This window comes from Uloborus diversus, chromosome 2 (genome assembly GCF_026930045.1).
Source record: "Uloborus diversus isolate 005 chromosome 2, Udiv.v.3.1, whole genome shotgun sequence".
Taxonomy (NCBI): Eukaryota; Metazoa; Arthropoda; class Arachnida; order Araneae; family Uloboridae; genus Uloborus; species Uloborus diversus.
The window spans coordinates 202,039,595-202,061,605 of NC_072732.1; the positions used below are offsets into that span (position 1 = coordinate 202,039,595).

The 22,011-nt window shown below is 33.0% G+C and overlaps 1 protein-coding gene across 1 annotated transcript in view; it reads right to left on the reverse strand.

The window, feature by feature from the left end:
- Window positions 1-22,011, reverse strand: part of LOC129216245 (kinesin-like protein unc-104) — a 105,136-nt gene that overhangs the window by 27,330 nt on the left and 55,795 nt on the right. Inside the window, exons 26-35 of the mRNA XM_054850443.1 lie at window positions 20,877-20,995; window positions 20,703-20,794; window positions 18,955-19,066; window positions 15,420-15,603; window positions 14,233-14,323; window positions 12,077-12,204; window positions 11,905-11,997; window positions 11,754-11,825; window positions 10,505-10,656; window positions 1,267-1,372 (exon numbers count right to left, since the gene is read on the reverse strand). Coding sequence (XP_054706418.1) covers window positions 1,267-1,372; window positions 10,505-10,656; window positions 11,754-11,825; window positions 11,905-11,997; window positions 12,077-12,204; window positions 14,233-14,323; window positions 15,420-15,603; window positions 18,955-19,066; window positions 20,703-20,794; window positions 20,877-20,995 — 1,149 coding nt within the window. The remainder of the gene's footprint in view (window positions 1-1,266; window positions 1,373-10,504; window positions 10,657-11,753; window positions 11,826-11,904; window positions 11,998-12,076; window positions 12,205-14,232; window positions 14,324-15,419; window positions 15,604-18,954; window positions 19,067-20,702; window positions 20,795-20,876; window positions 20,996-22,011) is intronic.

Consider the following 22,011-nt stretch of genomic DNA (forward strand, 5'->3'; position numbering starts at 1 on the left):
TGAACAAAGTTCATCATTTGATCACTCACCAAAAAAAAAGCAAAGTTTGAAGCACAAATAGCAAATATACTTGTAGAGATACATTTTAGTGTTAAACTTCAAGGAACTTCTTGGGGCCGTACCTTAGGTACAAATGATTATTCATACTAACTAGAAAATCGCCCATCAAGGTATGACGGGTGAAAATTTCTTCTACATTTGAACGAAGCCATTGCCTGTTTGGTGATATTTTGATTGTTGAAGTTGTAGCCCTAACTCCAGTGGATTAACCCTAAACTCCAGTAGGTAGCGTTCATTATTGACCATTTCTTTGTTTCTTCATTCCCCTGAAATGACACAGTCTTACCAGTAAAACAGTTAAGTTACCGGATTCAGTTCAACCTTATCACAAGGAAGCCTTTCTCTGCATGTTAACATATTATCAAATTATCATAAGGAAGCCTTTCTCTGCATGTTAACATATTATCAAATTATCATGCCGCGGCGTGAGTTTCATTTTTGAAACATGCAGGTTACTCAATCATCGGCTATTATATTTATGAGGGTGCCACTCCATGGAAGAAATAAAACACTTCAATATAAAATATCAATTTGATGGTTTGAAGAAAATCTTTTTTAATGAGATTAAGAGCTAGCAGGTTTGAATTTAAAGAATACTTTGTGCATTAAACATTTAAATAATAATGAATTTTTACAATTTTAAAAGGTTTTAGAAAGGAGAAAATTTAAAAAAAGTATAAGTTTGAAAATTTAAACTATGCAAATTTTTTAACTTAATATTAGATTGCATAAAGATTCAATAAAAATTTCTATCTTTTATCTTTTGGTACTAATGTCTCATCTAGTAAACTTCCGATTATCTACTGAATTGAGTGGCACAAGTGCCGCAGATGATAAAAAATCGGCTAAAATGAGGGACTTAATTAGGTAAAAACTGTTCTTCCTCAAAAACTTTGCTGCATTGATGCATAATACTTTCTACCAACAGTGAAAAAAAAAAAGCGACACAGTACAGTAAAAATATTTTGTATTTTCGCCCAACACAACTTCACATCAATAAAGAACAACTGTAAAGAGAGCGCAATAAATAAATAAGTAAATAAATAAAATAACGAAGTTTAAATTTACATTTTTTTGACAAGAAAAAGAAACAGCCACTGGTATTTGCTTTTTGCTATGAAAATACATGTTCCGGATTGCTGATTGACTCGTGGATAATCGGTAGTTTGCTGTATTTCAAGAATTTAGAAGAGCAAGGATACAAACCTATCATCTCCTGGTTTTTCATAAAAATCGCCTGGAAATATTCCCAAAGATAACACAGATGTATCAAGATCATCTTCATCACATTCAGGAGTAGTTCTAATACGACCTGAAATTTAAAAATGAGCAATAAATACAGAGAAAACTTAAAAAAAAAAAAAAAATCACCATCAAGTGTTAAAATGCAGGTTGGGATAGCATGTGTTAGGTTAAAATTTCTCAGATTCCTTCCTTGAAGATAGCTTGAATGAGAGATCCACAATGACAGAATGTTGGAAAATTTTTTGTAAAAATGCAAAATTAACTTTTTTCGACTTATGTATGAAGTTACTAATATTATAATTAAAAGCTCCCGTCACTTTATCTATTTTATTTAAAGAACCTATTATGTGAAATGAACAATCTTTTTGTATCTAAGAACCCAAAAACAAAAAATTTATCCCTGAAAGTATTTAACATTAATTAATGCGGATAAAGATTTTTCAAAAATTTTTTAACTCATTTTTGCCAACATAATTATGTGCTTTGAAACAAATCAAATGATTTGCAACATTAAAATTCTCCTTTTAAACTATTCTACAAAAAGGGAGAATATGTATTCGGTTGTTACATAAAATGTTTATTATATTTTGGAACACTGATAAATTTAGTGAAATAAACATTAGGTAAGCCTTTTTTAAGAATATGAATAAAGTTGTAGAGTTGTGGTAAAGCACAAGACATTGGATGTAAAATTTTACGAATTGGGGAAACACAGAAGCTAAAACAGTCAAATAATATCACTACTTGTTCCTGGTCAAAAAAAAAAAAAAAAAAAATGTTACGCTTTCTGTAGATAAGGTTTGGAGGGATGGTCCTCAAAGGTTCCTCAACTTAAACCTGACCATAATGTGTGATGAAATTACTTGGATTTTTTTAAATTGAATGCAAAGGCGGCTGGTTCCCCAAAAAAGTGGGGGTTAGGAAACAGCCCACCAAAAGTTGATTTTCCCACTTTTTTCTCAAAACTGAGCCATTTATTATTGAATTTTTACAATACTGACTAAGGGGCAGATTCAACTGAAACATTTTTCGAACGTTTTCCCCTTTTCCATTGAACCCTTCGATCAAAAGTAGCGACTCCGGCTTCAACTGAAACGATTCGAACGTTTTTAACCACGTTACACATCCGAGTGGTTGGATTCGAACGATTCTGAAGATTCGACTGGTTTATTTGTTTATCTTGCAGCAATGGCAGACGAAGTAGAGGCCAGAAATCGTTATCGCCGATGACAAATATTTTGCTATATTCATCCACAGTTGATTGTAGGTGAGTGTTACATTTTTTATTACAAATAAATACTTTTATGACTGTAATACTTTTTCTGTAACGATGGTTGCTGCTTAAATTTAAGTTTTTATCTAGTTTGAACATTCATCCTTTTTTTAAACTTTAAAACATCGTGACAAGCTTTCAAAATTAAATCAAAATTTGTTTGCCAAGAAGCTATTTTATAACAGTTCCTCTAATTACGAAGTAATTGTAACATATGACAGCATTGAGTCTTGAGTATTTTATGAAATTATTTAATGAATTATTACTTTATTTAATGAATACATCTACTTCCGAAAATTCTTTTACTGCTTACATCTAAAGTTAATGAAAAGATATTGCTTATTGCTGAAAATACTATTGTTTGTTTAAATTTATTTTAAATTCTATGAATAACAATTATGTCTATAAAAACATGCTTCTTGTAATTGATTAGATTTCAATAAACAAATTGAAGCATCTAGGTTTAGTAAACTACTTGGGTTTTCAAGAAAACAATTTTATATATTGTTACCCCCTCCCTCTTCCAAGCGTTTAAATGCTTGTTATCTGTATAAATGAGTATAATATTTTTTTTTAAGTAAATGAATAAAAAACTAGTATTCTTCATTTTTAAAAAAAACATTATTTTGAGAACTTTGAATCATTTTAATCTAAGCAATTTCTTTGACATTTCAGATGCTGTCTACTTTGCTCCTTTTCAACGCTGGAATCTTCCGACGGGGGGCAGGAGAATGAAATTCTTCCAAAAGCATCAGTTCCCAAGAAATATAAAAATGACGGACGGCAAGTGACCAAACAAAGGTGAAAGTACGTATTGGGTTCCCTACTTGAACAGAATAGAGAAATTTGCAGCGAATATCAAATTGTGAGTACAAAACATGATGTGTTACATATGCATACATAAATATGCATGTATAATTAATATAGTATATACACGTACAGTGCATGTGCAGAGTCCGACAAAAATTGTGAACTCTTGGTAGTCTGAAAAAAAAGTAGGCTACCGACAAATTATTTATCCGAGTTAATAGGAAAAACCTTCTGAAAGAGTCTTGCCCTAAAACAACTTGTCACCTAGGCTTTTTTTTTAAAGTCACCTGTGTGACCTGTTGGATCCAGTATATTTGTAGAACCAGTGGTTGGAAAAACTACATTTTTTTGTAGCGAATTACAATTACAACTACTTTCTTACAAATGTAGTTAACTACAGCTACAACTACTTTTTTCAAAATGTAGTAACTACAAACTACTTTTGAAATGTAGTCGCTACTTCGCTACTTTCGAAAAAATAAGCAAATAAAAAGCATACACAATAGGTTGTCCCTCAAAAAATGAAAGTCAATTTTTCAAGTCGCATACACTCTTGTATTTTTCCTCTTGTGTCAAAACAATCGTGAAAAAAAGTTTCATATAATTTGCACAAGGGCAACCCGTGCCAACTTGTACCTGTAAGTGTAAAACAGTACTTGTATGCTAGACCAAATGGCAAAAAAAAAAAATTTTGAATTTTGTCATCTTGAATTCAAATTATATTTTTTGCAATCACGAGTGTGTGTTTGTATGTGTGTGGGGGGGGGGGTACGTGTATGTGTGCAGTCATGAGTGTGTGGGTAGTTGTGTGTATGAGTGTTTGTGTGCGTGGGGGCGGGGTATGTGTATGTGTGTGTAAGCATATGTGTTTATGTCTGTGTGCAGGCATGAATGTGTGGGCAGTTGTGTGTATTTGTGTGTATGTGTAGGTATCTGTATGCATGCGTGTGTGTATGTGTTTGTGTGTTTGAGTATGTGTTTGTATATGTGTGTGTATGGTGCTGTTTGTGTATGCGTGTGTATGTGTTTGTGTGTGCGTGTGTGTTGGTGCGTGTATGTATGCGTGTGTGTGTGTGTAGGGTATGGACGCAACCTGGAGACGGTTTTCGCAGGAGGAGCAGCATCGTGAGGCCGGCCGTCGCGACGTGTGGTGCTGGCAGAGGGTGGCGCCTCGCCGGTGGGAAAAATGATAGCACGCCAAAAACAGTCAAATGAAAGCAATAAGCAATCGTGATTGCTCAAAAATAAAAACGTTTTTTAGAAACTCGAAATTTTTGTTGGGAAACATTGCCCCTGTACCAAACACCCCACATGTACCACAAGAACATTTATTCAAATTTAAAAACATTTAGATATGCCACACTTGACCTAAAATTTATAAATTTATTTTAAAAATTGATTTTTTTTTCAGTTATCTTTTAAAAAATTACATATAAATTTAAATAGAATATCAAGTTTAAAAATTAATAACGAACACATTTAAAGATCAACAATTACAAACGAATAATAAAAAAATAATACATTTTAAATGAAAAATTTAACTCAACCTGGAAAAAAAAGATCTTTGAGTACTATGTGGGAGACTTAAAAATTGCAGGAAAACAAACATTTCTATTTAACGCTAATTACCTACTTTTCTACTTTACTGTTTATATTTTTCAGCTTGATAATTTCGTAAAATCTTACATTTCTGAAAATATGTATCACAAACTTAATTTTTTGAAGAAAATTATAAATGTTAGGCACGTGTTGGATATCTAAATGGTTTTCAATTTGAATAAATGTTTTTGTGGTGCATATGTGGGTATAGGAGCAACGTTTTATCAACAGAAATTTTGAGTTTCTAAAAAAACATTTTATTTCAATTTGGCCTAGCATTACACAAGTGCTGATTCACACTTTCAGACATAATTGGCACTTGATGCCGTTGTTCAAATTATATGATTATTTTTGGATGTAAAAGGATAAAATATAAGAGAGTGTGCGACTTGAAAAATCAATTTTCGATTTTTTTGGGGGGGGGGGGGTGATCCTGATACATACACACACCGTAAGAGAATTGAACAAAAATATTGATAAATTAGCTCATCAGTAGACATTAAGAAAAATGTCCGTTATCATACTCTCACACACTGTAATGCTCGTACTTATTGTAAGTCCTCCAGAACAGTTCAATTTCATCCTTTTCTATAACATCTTAAGTAGCTTCTTTTTATTTGGTGAATACTGTCAAAAATTTACGACTCGATAAAATATTTTTGTTTTTTAATCTTCGGTCAGTTCATATAAAATTCACCAAATTTTCAACTCGCGAAATCACCGATATCTTTATTTTCGCGAAAATAAGTGCTTTTTGCCATATGAATATTGGTGAAATATCAAAATTACAACGGTAAAAAAACTAATGGCGTCAAACAGATAGAATGTATGGCGTCAAAATGAAATGCCTGAGGTCAGCTCGTATTTTTATGAGTCTTATTTCTCATTGCATCCGCTGATGTACTTGTGTAAAATTTGAGCCAATCAAATTCGTTTGAACCTTTGTTTTTGTTTTCAGTTTATTTAAAAGTAGTTTAAAGAAATCGCTACAAACTACTATTTTTTTGTAGTTAACTACTCACTACACTACTTTTTTAAAAAAAGTAGTGCGCTACACTACAAACTAATAAAAAATGTAGCTACTACAGTAGCGTCGCTACTTGTAGCGCGCTACTTCCAACCACTGTGTAGAACTGGTGCCTGACCTGTTACTTTGAGATTTCCAATGCTGAGGAGATCAATTTCAAAGCTGCTTCTTATTTTTATTTGACTATTCTTTGATTAACCTTGTTGTACCAGAAACTGATTAATCCTTGCTCCAGCACCCCCAGAAGCATCGTTTCACTTTGAGGACTTTGTGACCACAGCATATTTAACATGACCCAGTCACCATCAGTGAACACGAAGACTCTTTGACCAGCTGTCATCGAACTCGGAATCCTCCAGTTACAAGTCCGAGGTTTTTTCGATCAAGCCAGCACTGAGCATATACTTTGAACGGGGGTTTCATGGCGCAGACTGCAACATTAAAATTTTTAGGAGGGGGTTCACCTTAGGTGTTAGGGGGGTGGACACCCTGCTTTACACCTTACGTTCCAAAGTGCCCTGTACATTCTAATATACATGATTTAACCTGAAATACACCATCATATTTCATGTATTTCTGCCCTAGCCCTGGTTGTAGGGCAGTAACTTACTGAAAATGGTTTAACCTGTTGGATAGGACCCTGAAGCAGGGCCATGCCAAGAGAGGATCTCGCCCGGGGCGAATATTTTCTGACGCCCCCTTGTCACAAACAGAGTGATAGGTATTTTTTGGAAAAGTACCAAACATTTTTTTTAATCAATTATTACATAATTAAACATGTAATCTGAAAAGTAATGTGTTAGATTTAAAAAACTATTTTTTAATGAAGAATTTGAAATGTACGAGTTAGTAAAAGCTTAGTTTATGGCGCCCTTTCATAATTAAGCTCCCGGGGCAATTACCTCATTCGCTCTCGTCTTCCGACGGCCATGCCCTGAATACAGCTCTGTTTTTTCATGTAGACCAGGCAGAAGCTGAGCTACCCCTAATTTAGCAACCCCCCCCCCCCCCAGAGGTATTAATTGAAGTATGTGACTACAAACATATTTACTGTGCCCCAAGTTGCAAATCTGATGTCATGGATCAGACAACCAGGGCCAATGAGCATATCGTCGCCTCAGAGCAACAGTAACCTTAGTGTAATTTCTGGAATTAGATAGCTCACTGTTGCTCTGAGCAACGATATACTGAATACTGGGTACAGCACTAGATATTCGAACATATTAAGCTTAAAAGGAACTGTAGACAAATGAATATGAATTGTTTATAAGGTCACTCACTTCTAAGATCAGTTTCAAACAGTCTGGAAGGGTGACCTTATATTGAGATACAACTCGATTATATCTATTATGATTCATTTTACGACACTAATTCTGAAATTATTGATCAATATATTCGAACTAATTCATATAACTTTCTGAAATATATATTTTTCACGGATAAGTTTGTTTTCTTTCTTGAGAGTCGAGTAATGAGGTTCAGTAGAAAAATTGAGTTCGCAGATAAAATGTTATACTTACTATAGTTGGGGCAAACCTAACCTGGCAGCATTGTGAAGGCTACGCAGATCCTAATCTCAGTATTGCATCGTTGCTAGGTTGGGTTTGACCCAACTAGCTACCTGAAATACACCGCCAGCTCAGTCATTCCAGCCGAGGGCTGCGGTTTCATGCTTATTAGCACTCAACAGCCCGGCATAGGAAGTGACTGAGCTTGGAGGTGGAAAACCTCTTAAGGTAGCCAAGAGTGCCAAACAAATTGAGTGCTAATAAGCACAAAACTGCAGTCCTCGGCTAGAATGACTGAGCTGGCAGTGTATTTCATGTATTTCTGCCTTAGCCCTGTGGACAGCCTTGTGTGTTACATATTTTTGATAATGAATTGATACACTTATCCTTCTTTTGTAATTTAGGTATGTGACATTAACTGCAAATAATTGGAGTTGTTGAAAGATGGTCAGGTTGTACCTACGATTCCTACATTTGATCTCCGAGTATGAGTGCCAAAGCTACTGATGATGACAGCAAAGGAAACTAAAATTTCCGCATTTGTGCAAGCAAATAATGTTAGAAACTGTGTAGCACAAATCTGCAATAAATGAGTTTGTACTTGTAATAAATGTTTTGTTTTATTGAAAACAATGTTAATTATGCAAAATTGATAAGTTTCTATAATTTTGATCAATTTAAAATTAATGTCAGTTATTGTTTAATGAAACATTGCATGGCTAATTACAGGAACTTTTTTTTTTTTTGAGGAAGGGGGAGGAGTGTAATTTTTGTGAAGACTGATTTAAAAACATTAAAAAAAAGGAAAAATTAATTTGAATTTTGACATCTTAAATTCAAATTATGTTTTTCGCAATCACGAGTGTATGTATGCAGGCTTGTGTGTGGGGGGTATGAGTGTTTGTGTGTGTATGTGTGTGTAGGCATGTGTGTTTGTGTCTGTATGCTGGCATAAGTGTGTGGGTAGTTGTGTGTATGAATGTGTGTCTGGGGGGTATGTGTATGTGTGTGTAGGCATATGTGTTTGTGTCTGTGTGCAGGCATGAATGTGTGGGTAGTAGTGTGTATGTTTTTGTGTGTCTGTATGTGTAGGTGTCTGTATGTATGCATGTGTGTGTAGGTGTATGTGTATGTGTGTGTGTGTAGTTGTGTATGTATGCACGTGTGTGTAGGACATGGATGCAACCTGGAGACATTTTTCGCTATAGGAGCAGCATCGTGAGGACCAGGTCGACGATAGTGCTACAGAGGGTGCCGGTGGGAAAATAAAATGATAGAGAGAGCACACCAAAAACAGTCGAATGAAAACAATAAGCAATCGTGATTGCTCAAAAAAAGTTGTAATGCTATTTACAAAAAGCAAGAAGTATTTCAAGTGTAAAATATTTTTTTATATTGTTTTGCCATACTTGGCTATTTATTGCCTCTTTCTCTCAATTACATTGCTACTCGTAAATTGCATTTTTTGTTATTTTCTCAAACAAATGTTCTCTTTTTTTTTAAAGTAATGTTTCTTATAAAAAAATAAATCAGTGAAAAGAAATTTAACAACATTAAATATTTACAGAGTACTGAAAACTTAACTGTAATTTGTTTTGTAAAAATATTAAATCCAATGATAAAATGAAGCTCTAATTATTTAAAAGGTTACTTTTATATAGAAAACATGCATAAGTGTAAAAATAAATCAATAATTTGCAATTAATAACTTTTCATTAAATTTCAATATTTCAACTGTGTTGTTGCTTTTAATAGATGTAATACACCACTGAACAATCAAAATGTGATAGAACAGATTTTTTGTTTCGAAGTTTTATGAACAGAGTATCTGTTACATTCAGAGTTTTCCAGTCCATGATTTTCCATTGACATTTTTCTCAATAATTGTGCTTTGTGAAAATAAAATTGCTTCTGAGCTGTGGTTAACCCCCAAATATACTTCTAAAGTTTACACTTAAAGCAAAATGTATTGAGCTAAGCTATTATTATAACTAAAAAACAATAAAAACAACAATTGTTTGCGATACAAGTTACATAGAAAAGGTAAAATCAATATAGCTTTTGCGATTTACAATGAACCATAAAAATTTTAAATTACAATACATTTTAACTTCATGAGATTTAAAACATATTTTTTATTCTAAGAAGAAAAAAACCAGACAATTAAATGGTTATGGTTATAAAGTTTCGGTAGTTTTCCAGAAAAAAAATGTGTGTGTGCCTGTTTTCAGATTTATATTTAACAGTAAAAGATAACTTGCAGTTATCCGGAAAAATAAACACACGAAACGAGAATGACATGACAAACGTAAACAAGGACAACAGCTGCAGTTTCAGGTAACTTCATTCCCTCATTCAATTTTGTGATTGGCTGCCTCAAACTTCCAGCTATATGACGAAACGTCGAGCGAGGAAAACATTCGATTGCAACCCTACACGTTTCGATCAAACGTCAAAAAGCAAGTTGAAGTGCGAAAATCGAACGATTCCGAAAACGTTCGAATTCGAAGGAGAAATTCGACCGTTTCTGATTCGATCGAACGCGTTTCAGTTGAATTCCCCGCTAAGCGACTTTTAAAAATCTGGAATATGGCTAGAAAATCAGGACGGATAACCAATGTCAAATCCTCCATTCCAATTAAAAGTTCTATTCCAATGAAATAAGAAAAGTTCATTTGTTTTGGATTTTTATTTATTTAATTATTTCTTTGGGGGGGGGGGGGGGGAGATCAATCCACGTGTAAAAAAATCAATCTTTATTTTTTATTTCTGAAAAGTGGGGGGCAAGGCCCCTTTTCTTATGAAAGTTAGGAAGCAGTTGCCCCCTCTGCCCACCTGCACAAGCCGCCCATGACTAAATATGATATTTTAATACATTTAATTTAAAAACAAAGAAAGACTGTAGTAGGGAAACGGGGTAAATAATTAGCTCAAAAGAGAAGACAACAAAGCATGACATAAGAAAGGAAAAAGTATACTTACCGACGACCAATTCTCGCACTTCTTTCCACTGAAAGTCAATCACAGGCTCGTGTACCAAAGTGATACGAATGCGTCTTTGGATTCCTTGATGGAGTAAAAAGGTTCCACGACACGGACTATCATCATTATGATCCACAACAGATGGCACATATCTTTGAAACAAATCAAACATTAAATTAGCAACCAGTATGTATTTTAAGATAGTTGAGTAATGTTTCTAATTATTAAAACAAAAAAATTATTTCTATTTATAAATGCATTCATTTACTGCAATAGAAAAAAACTTTGCCAGTTAACTGCATTTATGTATTGTTTTAAGTGAAAACATTTTGTTTGATCTAATATAGTGATGGAATCAAATTCAGTCAAAACGACAGTTATCAAAGTTAACTTTTGGTAACTTATCCTTTATAATTTGCTTGAAGATAAAATAAGTAAATAAAAATGAAACTTTTTGATTAATCAGATCAATACTATATTTTGCTCAAGTAAAAACAAAGTACAAATTGAAAATTGCAAAAAAGTACTTTGTATTTTATTTATGTTAAGACTTAGTCATAGTTAAGAAATTTGATAGCATAAAATATTTAGAGCAGTGGTCGGCAACCTAAATTGACTGAAGATCTACTTTCCAAGTTTGATGAATACGAAGATCGACTTGAAGGGGGAGGGCGGGGGAGGGCAAACTGTTGTGTTGCATTCGTGGTTAACTTGAGACTATGCTGACTTCAAATTAAAGGCGAAATCTTATCAAAATTGACTTTACTACTAATTAAATAGTTGCTTTAATTTGATAAAATAATGTTATGCGAATACTGTTAACTCACATAGAAATATTTTCCCCCAGAAGTATATTGCTTGTTTTAAAACTGACAAAATAGTGACCATAAAAAGTTCTGCTAAACAAAAAAAGTTTGGAAAATTTTCAAATAAATTGTACGTTAAACCTAACTTTGTTTCAGAAAATGGTACTCCGATATAAACCAAGGAAAAATATTGTCGCGATTGACTAAAAATAGGTTCGAGATCGACGGGTTGCCGACCGCTGATTTAGAGTATTAAAAATTTCAGAGGGGGGGGGGGGACATTTTCAGATGACAACCGACTTTAAATTTTAATCCTTTTAAAAGCAAGCTTATCACAGATACATGAGCTGTCAACATTTTTCATTTCAAAATCAATTGACTTTGTATTTCAAAATTATTTGTTTGATAAGATCAATAACAATCGAGAAAAGTAGTTAACTTACTCTCCATTTGGTTCAAGTTCGCAGATTTCGAACCATACAAGAAGGTCATGCCTTGCGTGCACATGGGTTGTACTAAATGAAAAATAAAAATATTTACCAATAGTTTTCAGAATACAACTCTAAAATAAATTTTAAAAAATAACTTATTTACCTTAGAGACTGTAAGACTCCAAATTTCGGGGAACGAATAGGCTGTGAGATGGGTATTGACTGGGGAAACATTCTCCTGGGTGGCTGACGAACACTAAAAGAGAAGCGAAAATATACATGCATTCACTTTTGGTACATTTGGCTAAAAAGGGAAAAAAAAGTTTAATTCATACTTCTGTTGGGCAACAAAATCCTTGGAGTCCCTATGTAGCGGATGTTGCTGATAGTGACCAAATACTTCAAAAACAATAGGCTGTGCTTTTATGTACTCTAGGAATGATTTTGTAACTGTTACTGTAATCTAATATAAAAAAAAATACACAATGTCAAAACCTCTTAATAAACACAATTTAACATATTAGAAAAAAGGAAAAAATAATAATTATAGTAATGAAACCAAAAATAACTATAACTTTAAAAGTATTCAGCAGCAGAGTAACCAACTGTGGTGTAATCCACATTCCTTCCATTTCATTTAGTTTTGATTTCCAGCGAATCGTTTTTTTTTTTTAAATTCTCTGAGAGTGTTTTGGTGAACTTCTTTCCTCGCGATCATGAAGCTTTCTGATGATGTCATCGATTCGCATTTGTGAGGTCCCTGAACTTTTAGCCAACCGCAAGAAAGTTTCGGTTTGGAGTCGATTGTATTGGCCGTTGAACCGCTCCGTGCTGGATTTTGGCTGATGCAATATTTGTTCTAGAAACTTCCACGGAATAGTTGATAAAAAGGCGATGAAATGTTTTTTTTGGCAGAGATCAGATTTTCTGCGTGCATCGGAACGCTGGGTAGAAGCGTGAAGGGATTTTGGCCCATCCGCTTGGCCGCGAAATGGTCCCAGAGTGGCCGTTATCATTTGTGTGTGTGTGCTGAAGGGCGAATGCATCTCGTTGTAACTTGTTCTGCGTCACGATGTTCATGTCAAATGTTATGCACGCTTATGTTTTGCTACTATGCTGGTGTTGTAAAAGGATTGTGCATCCTCTCGTATGCTGGAATGTAAATGTGCTCATAATGTGACAATAAACTGAATAAGTCCATGAACTTTTAGATTAGTTTTACTTCGACGTTCAGTTCTTCATGTGTACGTGAGTAATTCTCATTCATTATCTGGTCTCGAATTTTTTCTGTAATGCCAACTTCAAATTTACATGCGGGGTTTTCATAATGTATTTTCATGTCATTAATGAGTTGGAGTTCATCCCAAAAAACGAAATCGTATGATCTGGCATTTAGATTGAATTACTTGTGAATCACTTTGTCGCGGGGTGAATTCACCGAGCTCTGGGTTATTCTGATATGTCGTTTCTTAACGTAATCGCTCATCACTATACTATATCACAGGCTGAAAATGAGTTAAGGGAGTTTTTTTCTAACTCTGTAATGGATTGTCTCAATTCTCTTCTGATCATAAATTGTTAAAGAAGAGTATATCATATTTTGTCTTATTACTCGGTGCAAATAAGCACGTCCTTATCTATGTCCAAGTCAATAAATTCATTTTTACTTTTTTTCATGATTTTCTTCTCCCACTCTCAGGTGGATCTATGCAACAACAACTTTTTTAGAAGTTTTAGAGACACTGACTTAAAGTGTGAGGAATTTCCAAATTTCTAAGCAGGCCCGGTTCTATATATCCCTAGAGCCCGCAGTGGGGGGGGAGGTGACTACGGTCCGAGAAACCAAAGAATATCTTTAAAAATAAAAAACTATACTCAAATTTTAAAAGTTGAAAATTTTTTCAACATTATTATAAAAATCATGGTTAAAAACCCCCATAACTACTCAAAACCTTAAAATAACAATAATAATAAATAAATAAAAACGTAATTAATGCACAACTAATAATTAAGGTAGAAATACTGAAGCAGTTAAAAGCAAACAACAATCACTCATTTAAAAAAAAAAGTTATTTGGGGCGAGGGGGGCAATCCATTGCTGATTAAGAGCCTGATGGTTTTTTGCAGAGGGGAACAAAATTTATAGACCCGGGCCTGTTTCTTAGTTTATTTAGGAGCAAAATAAAATGTTGAAAAATCATAGCTAAAAAGTACCAGGAACGTAAGTAAAAAGAAACCTTAAAAGCAAAAGTAATATTACTAAGAACCTTATGACGAAGACTTTATGATGAAAATTAAACAGATTTACATAAATAAATAAATTTGAAAATATGCTTTTACTACTAATATTTCTAAACTTAAATTTTATGATCAATCAAACTAAAATTTTAAATCTCATAAATAAATGGGAAAATGTGAATACAAACATATGCAAAGAGCATGTGACACTGAAAACGTATTGTTACACAAAAATTAAGAAGGAATTACATACATTTTGAACATGAAAGAAGCCAGGGGAATGACTTTTTCCAGTATTTTTTAGAGGTTCTGTAGAAAATGCTTCATCATGCCGATGTAGAAAGCTATTTTAATGAAAAGTCATAATATTACATTACATTTTAACTAAATGATATTTAAGCAAAAACATTTACACGTAACAAAAAAAAATTATGTCATTTATATCAAATTTCATTTATAAGATCTTTGGTATGATTTTTTTTAAAGCAACATAGTAAGAAACTTTTCATCAAACATAATAGATAATAGGCACAGCATATGTAAAAATATTTTCTTGCACTGCCTGGTAATTTATTTAAGGTGCACATGGAGGAAAAAATCTAAGTATATGAACTAAAATCAACGTAACGTTCTTCAGAGGTGTGCACTCCCCTGAAAGTAAGGGTGCATCCCCCCCCAAAAAAAAGGGTGCACCCTCCCCCCCCCCCCCAAAGAAAAAATATTTTGAAGATCTCCCAAAAGCAAGAGCCCCAAAAAAGTAAAAACTACCTCTCACCCCCTCCAGAAAAATTTCAATGTTGCAGTCTGCACCAAAACTAGACTCCTCTAGGTGGACAACCCTGTGTTCTTGCACCAAATTGAGATACCATTTCATTAATTAAAAGATAAAAAATTAGCATGAACAAAGTTTAAAAGATGCTTTCTAAACTCTTAGAAGTTTAAAAAATGCCAAAAAAACATTTTAATTTCACTGTTTTTTCTTAAGAAAAAGTACTGATTGAAAATGAAAATTAAATAAATATATAAAATAGAATAATAATAATGAAATAAATAAAGAAAAAATTAATAAACCTTCTCTTTCATAAGGTATAATGACAACTATTTATACCTTTGTACAATTTTAAAAAAGAATACACAACATCTGCTGCTATTAAAAAAACTTGAACCTTTTCCTTGTTGTCGTCTTTCAGTGTTGGAAATCAGAACTGAACAAGAATATAAATAATAAATGTAAACTAAAAGGTCTTAGGATAAATAGCGAGCTATACTGAGCAATTTCTTTTGTGCAACATTCTAGTTCTGTTAGTACACAAAGGGTGAAAGATATTTAATTCAAATTGCATGAAGAAATTCCTAACAATTATATAAAAAAAACTTTTGTAGACAAAAAATTATATGTCGTAATATTAAAAAAATAATTAAATTTCAATTTATACTCACTTAAACTGACAGAAGATATCAGCATATTCTTTAGAAATATTAATCGCTTGCAGCACAGTAACTCTGAAAGTGAATTCTTTCCCCAGATGCAGATGATCAGGATGATCGCATTCTTTACCCTCATTTTCTGACAAATTACACTTTTCATCAGAATGCTTATTGTCATTTTCATCACAGTACATGTCTGTAAAATTTAAAACATGAAAACTGCAAATTTAAAAATCAAAAAGCTGAACAAAATCATGTACTACTGCCTAACTGAGCAACAAATTGACACTATAACGTAACCAACCATACATGGTAGAAAAATAAGAAAACTCATAGAAGATTTTTTTCACTAACTTTTTCCTCACTTCATCAAACGTAGTAACTATCCCATAAGACATTTTAAACTGAAGTTCACATAGACTTGCGAATAAGTTTTTATTCACCTAAAACCATTCAGTACAGTTTATTACAATCAGTGGCGCAATATGAAACAAATATGTGGGGGAACTCACATACCTTTCTACAGGCATGGTTGACAGATTTTTATTAATTCAAAACAGACCAGTTTAGCCAGCTTCAATTTAAAAACAGAGCTTTTTTTTTTTTTTTAGAAAAAAAGATTTTTTTCAAACCAGCTTACATTCAATTTGTACTGTTTTAACAATAACAGACTAACTCTTTCAGGAGACTCTGAATTCCTGCACCCCCCCTCCCCCCATTTATAACACTGTTCACAGTTGATATGTGACTTGGAAATTATAATAACCAAATTTAAAAATCTTAAATACATTTTTTAGAGGTGATTAAGAAAGTTGTTTTAAGACAGATTGCTAGATTTAACCATGGGCGGATTTATGGGGGGGGGCAGAGGGGGGCAATGCCCCCCCCCAGTTTTGGGAGGACTTTATGTAGTAACAACACATCTTCCAAAAAATTTTTAAAAAATATTTTTCTTTTTCTTTTTTGAATATTTCAGAAGGCTATGAGTGGATTTATAAGGGAGGGCATAGGGGGCAATGCCCCCCAGTTTTGGGAGGACTTTATATAGTAACAACATATCTTCCAAAATCTTAAAACAAAAAAATCATGACTTTGTGTTTTTTGAATAGTTTAATGAAAATGAAGAGAAAAGCGAATGTCCTTTTCTGATGGGAGAAAAGAAAAGGAAAAAAAAACCGAACATTAAATACAAATAAAACAGCTGTCACTGGAGTGCTAAAAACATGTCTAAATTCACTATTTTGGACTGAAAACCATTTGGGCAAGTATATGAATGAAAATATAGGCTAAACAAGCTTTACATTAAGCTGCAACATTTATAATAATTGACGATTATTTTGACAAATTAGAACCTAAAGCAAAGGGGGGAAAACTCCCTCCGCCCCCATTCTCGCTAACAGAATGATCTACTCGTTATGATGTGTCCACATTTCAAGTATATTTGTGCATAATATTTATGTTCTTAGTAGATTAATTGGCCCTATAAGAAATTCTAAAAAGCATAGTTTTTTTCCCCTTCTCTCTTTTTTAAGAGAGAGAGAGAGAGAATAAATATTATCGCAAACTGAATAAATTTCAGTTATCTGAGTGTTCTGATTAAATGAATCTTTTTACTTGGAGGGAGAGTATAATTTTACTTACTTTATAAATACTGTTTAAAAAGTAAGGTTAGTCATAATCATCTAAGTCTAAGTGAGTCAGTCCTTGCAATTATTGAAATCTAAATAATTGAGACATCAAAAGTTTTGGAAAATTTTCTGAAATTTTATAAAAGTCTATAAAAACCCAACAAAGATTGGTAAAATCGTAAAAATCCTTTAACCGTAAAAACTGACGAATTTTCGTAAAAATTACAAAAAAATCAAGCAAAAATTTGCAGGTAAGAGTGAATTACAACCAGGGCCAAATTTGCCTATAAGATAAACAAACTATTGCTTAGGGTCCCGGCTTTGAAGTGGGTCCCTAACTCCCAAAAAAAATTCATGATTCGTTCCTTAAAAAATAGAAATTGCTTGAAAAAACTAATTTCATTTTTAAGTGCTTGAAAACCTTGAATATTTCAAAACGTGTGACTACAAACCTTAAATTTTAAAATGTCTAACAAATGGTAGAGGGGGAGGAATGCCAAAATATGTCAAATTCAGCTCCTTGCCACACCCTGTATTAAAAATGTAAAAATCATGGTTCTCACATTTGTAACATTATTTGAAATAAATTTTGTGACTCATATGTTTCATATCTTGCTAGTTATTCAATCCCGAATGCAGTAATTTGGAAATTCTTTTGTATTGATTGCTTTTATCTTACTTCTTCTGCATATTGTCTATCTGTTTTCTGTTTAGCACGGAAAAAAATACACAATACACTACTTCTATTTCTTTTCGTTTTCTGCCTGCCCCACTTGCAACTGAAGAAAAGTTGCTGTCATGAGAAATCTATGGTTACTTTTCTCTTTTAAATTTAAAATAGCTATTTCTCAAAGTTAGAACAGGACTGTAAAAATTTACAATCAAGTACTAAAATATCAGAGACTGGAAAGTACAAATGAAGTGCGTTAAATAATTTTTTATTTATTTTACTTTTATTCTAGAGTCCTTTAAAATAATTAGATAAGACTTTGAAAAGCCTAAGCAAAATGGGCTCCAATTACTTCTACTGCAGATTGTTAATCTTTTTAGCCAGGAAAAAAAATGATACACTACCTCTATTCCTTTTCGTTTTCTGCACTGTACTTATAATTAAAAAAAGGTTGTTGTAATGAGAAATCTATAGTTTATTTTTTCTTTCAAACTTGAAATGGCTGTTTCTTACAAAGTTTGAACTAAACTGTACAACTGTATAATCTAGTTATCAATTTTTATGTCTATCTAATTAACCTCTAAAAGGCTTCAAAATGCAGAATTTTATATCCATTTTACAAAATTTCCTGCAGAGGAGAAACCCCCGGCCCCCTAAAATTGGAGATATTCTATTTCCCACTTAAAAGGGAGCCCTGTATCACTCTCTTGACACCGGCTCCCTCTCTTAAGGTCAATTCAAAAAGGACAGCATGAAAACACACATTAATGAAAACGACACACAAAAAAGTAAAGCATAGACTTATGCATCACAAGAAAAAGACAAAAACATAAGAGTAGGGGGAGGGGGCAATAAAAATGTTCTAAAAAAATCCTACCCCCCCCCCCCCCCCAGGAACTCAGTCCTAAATCCGCCTATGGATTTAACACAATACTTTCAACTTTGCTCAGATTGCTCCTGCTTAAGTTGCAATTTTTTCATTCAGTAAAAATAAATCATACATCATTTAGGCTTAAATCAGTCAATAAATACTAAATTAATAAGGTAAATAACACAATTCATTTAAAGTTTAACAAAATTTTCGGAATTTAAATTTAAAAAAATAAGCTGAAATAAATTAGCTAAACAATTAATATTCACTAGTTTGCATCAAACAGCAGACATATTTGTTTTATATGTGTTAGCAACTTAAATACAAAATTTAATGGGAAACAAAAATGTAAAGTTTTAGTCACTGGGACCTGCTAACCTATTTCAAAACCAGAATTTTCTGGTGATGGTCCTTGGCCTTCTACTATCCTCTCTTGTGAAGAGTTGAAGTCTTTATCAGATCCAATGTTTTCCTTCTCTTTCTTAGCATTCTGAAAAAATTTAAAAAAAAAATAATCTCAAAGAAACTGTAACCAAATAAGTTACCACACTTATTTATAGCAAAGTGAGTGGATAAAGCACATCTTTAATAACTTGAATCTTAAATTATGAAGTAAAATAAGGGCAGAAAAGGAAGAAGTTGTGAAAAAATAGTATGAGTGACTATGAAACTTGATTTAATTTTAAATAATATTTAGATATTGAAAATAAAAGTTGATGTACTAACTTGTTGGGATTATAAACCTGTACTCCAAAGACAAGTCATACAGAAAAGGCATCAGAGATTCTTTAAAAAAAAATTTTTTGCAACCCTCTTTCACAAATTATTTTCTCAAAACAGAAACTTTTTAAAAATTATACACATTTTTGGAAATTAAAATCAGTCAAAATAAAAACTGCTTTGGTTCGACAAGTCATTGACATTAATTGACCAAGAGGAAGAATGAGGAGGAGAAAAGATAACACAGCATCGCTTATTGCTCCCTTGCGTTGGCTTTTGGAATAGTTAATTTTTGACTATCCTCCCCGTTTGGCTCTGTGACACGCATGTTCAATTCAAAATTTGATGTACAATGGAAGAGTTTAAGTTTAACTAGTCACCCATTTTCCTAATTGTTCCTCTCACTAGAGCGTTCAGGCATTCAATGTTATCATCAGTTTTTGAAGTGGAAAGTCTCTCTGAATGAGGTTTATTGTCAATGCATTCATGACCTTCCAAAAATGAATTGTGCCATTGAAAAGCTTGTGCTCTTGATAAGGAATATTCCCCATAGGCCTGTTTCAATTTTATAAAGCGCAGATATGAAGATTTCACAAATTTAACACAATGGCACAACATAGCTCCAAATTGGGCTGTTCCATTTTCATAACACACTTCAAAAACACAACTAAACTGATGGTACTCTCAAAAATAATGTCAAGGCTGCACAAAGCTGAAACTCGAACTGTGCATCTACAGTTGGGACAAACCTAACCTGGCAGCATTGTGAAGACTACACACATGGGCATAGCCAGAGGGGGACAGGAAGGGGCAACAGCCCCTCCCGAGAAAAGAACCTCTGGCTTCCACACTCTTTCTAACTGTCACCAAATATAATTTAAAATTGAAATTGTACGACTTCAATTTCGAAAATTTTCTGTGGGACAGCCACATAACCGTTTTTTTTTTGCTCTCATCTGACCAAAAATAGCCTTTTCCTAGGGGGAGAGGAGGACTATAATTTCAAGCAATTTCTGAAATCTGCACTGGAGGGGGGAGGGGTCAACTACAAACTACTATTTTGTTGCGCCTATGTTTGCTCCTCACTAATGGGAATCCTGGCTACGTCCATGGCTATACAGATCGTAATCGGAGCATTTCAACATTGCCAGGTTAGATTTCCCTGAACTACAGAAGTTATAACCACACTTGTCCAGACAAACAGAACAACGCACAGTTACCAAACCAATTGCAGTGTTATCAGACTCCTTACTTATCTAACACAACTCGTTAGGCATAAAAAAATCAATGTTTCTTCCAACTAATACTTCAGTAATCTTTTCAGTGTCAAAGGATTGTTTACTCGAGTTGGCAAATGATAATAAAATCAATAAAAAGAACATGTGGATTCTGAAACAAATAATTACTTTTTTCTGCTTTTGAAATAAATCATCACTGAAACTAATGCGAGCTGATTGCCTTACACCTCGTTGATTGACATCTGACGTTTCTTCATCTTCTGTAGAAAGAGAAATCAAGTATGTGATCTTACATTTTAATTACAATATATTTTTCAACAAAATGTACAATAAATTACCTACCTAGAACAGCTTGAACAGCAACTCTTATGTATCCTTTTACATCCCCCTTTTCATTTACTATCGCAACTTTTTGTATCAAAGGAACTGGATATAACAAATTACTTAGATACACGAAGGCCCTGTACACAATTGAGAAAGGAAATGTTAGGCAATGTCGTTCATTGCAAATTAAAACACAAAGCAACCATAATGTAAACAAAATTATTGCAATTTCCTGCACACTGTCCATGTAATTGGTACATAAGGTGGTAGCACTAAAGCAACTTGAATTCTAACAAGTTTATTAATTTTATCCACTAAAGAAAAGCAGAATAGGCAATAATTTTTAATTGTTAAATGATAATCATAAAAATCATAATAATGAAATAAATAAATTCTATCTACTGTGTTTTCAGATTGCTTCACTTTTTTTTTTTTTTCACATTTTATATTTCCCATTTTTAAACATTAATAAACATATTCATGTACCATATTAATGGGTACCATATCATGTACCCATTAATAAACATATTCAACCTTTTGATTAATATTTAGGACTTCCCTGATAATAGATGACATTATTGCTTTAAAACTTATCATTTCGTTTAATAACTGCTACCATCTGTAAACAATTTAAGCATGCATAAATTCATTTATTTTCGGTTTATTGACATAATAGTTAGAAAACAAAATTAAGTGAGAAAACAGAGCGTTTCACAGGTTCTCAAATGAGCTGATAGATAGGATTAATTTCTGTTAGAGACAATTTTGACAGATTAATTTTGAGCCAAAAAGAGAATCAAACTTGGTTGTAAGCATTTTAAAGTGAAAGTTTTTAAAAAACTGATCTATTATTAACAAAAATCTTACTCTTTACAATGGTTACAGCAACACTGCCGTGCTAAGCACAAAAGTCGTATCTGCACTTTTTATTAAAATTGAGTTACAGTCACCAGGTGATTCTTTGCCACACTTTTATCTAAATACAATGTTTTATGGTTATTTGAGCATGTGAAATATGTTTTTAAAAATTCTGAAAAAGCTGCATCTGAATCAAATACATAGTGGCGCAAAATTTTAAACAGCAATTTCTCATTCTCAACTCAGATACAGATACGACTTTTGTGCTTAGCATGGTAGAATACACATGGTGAAA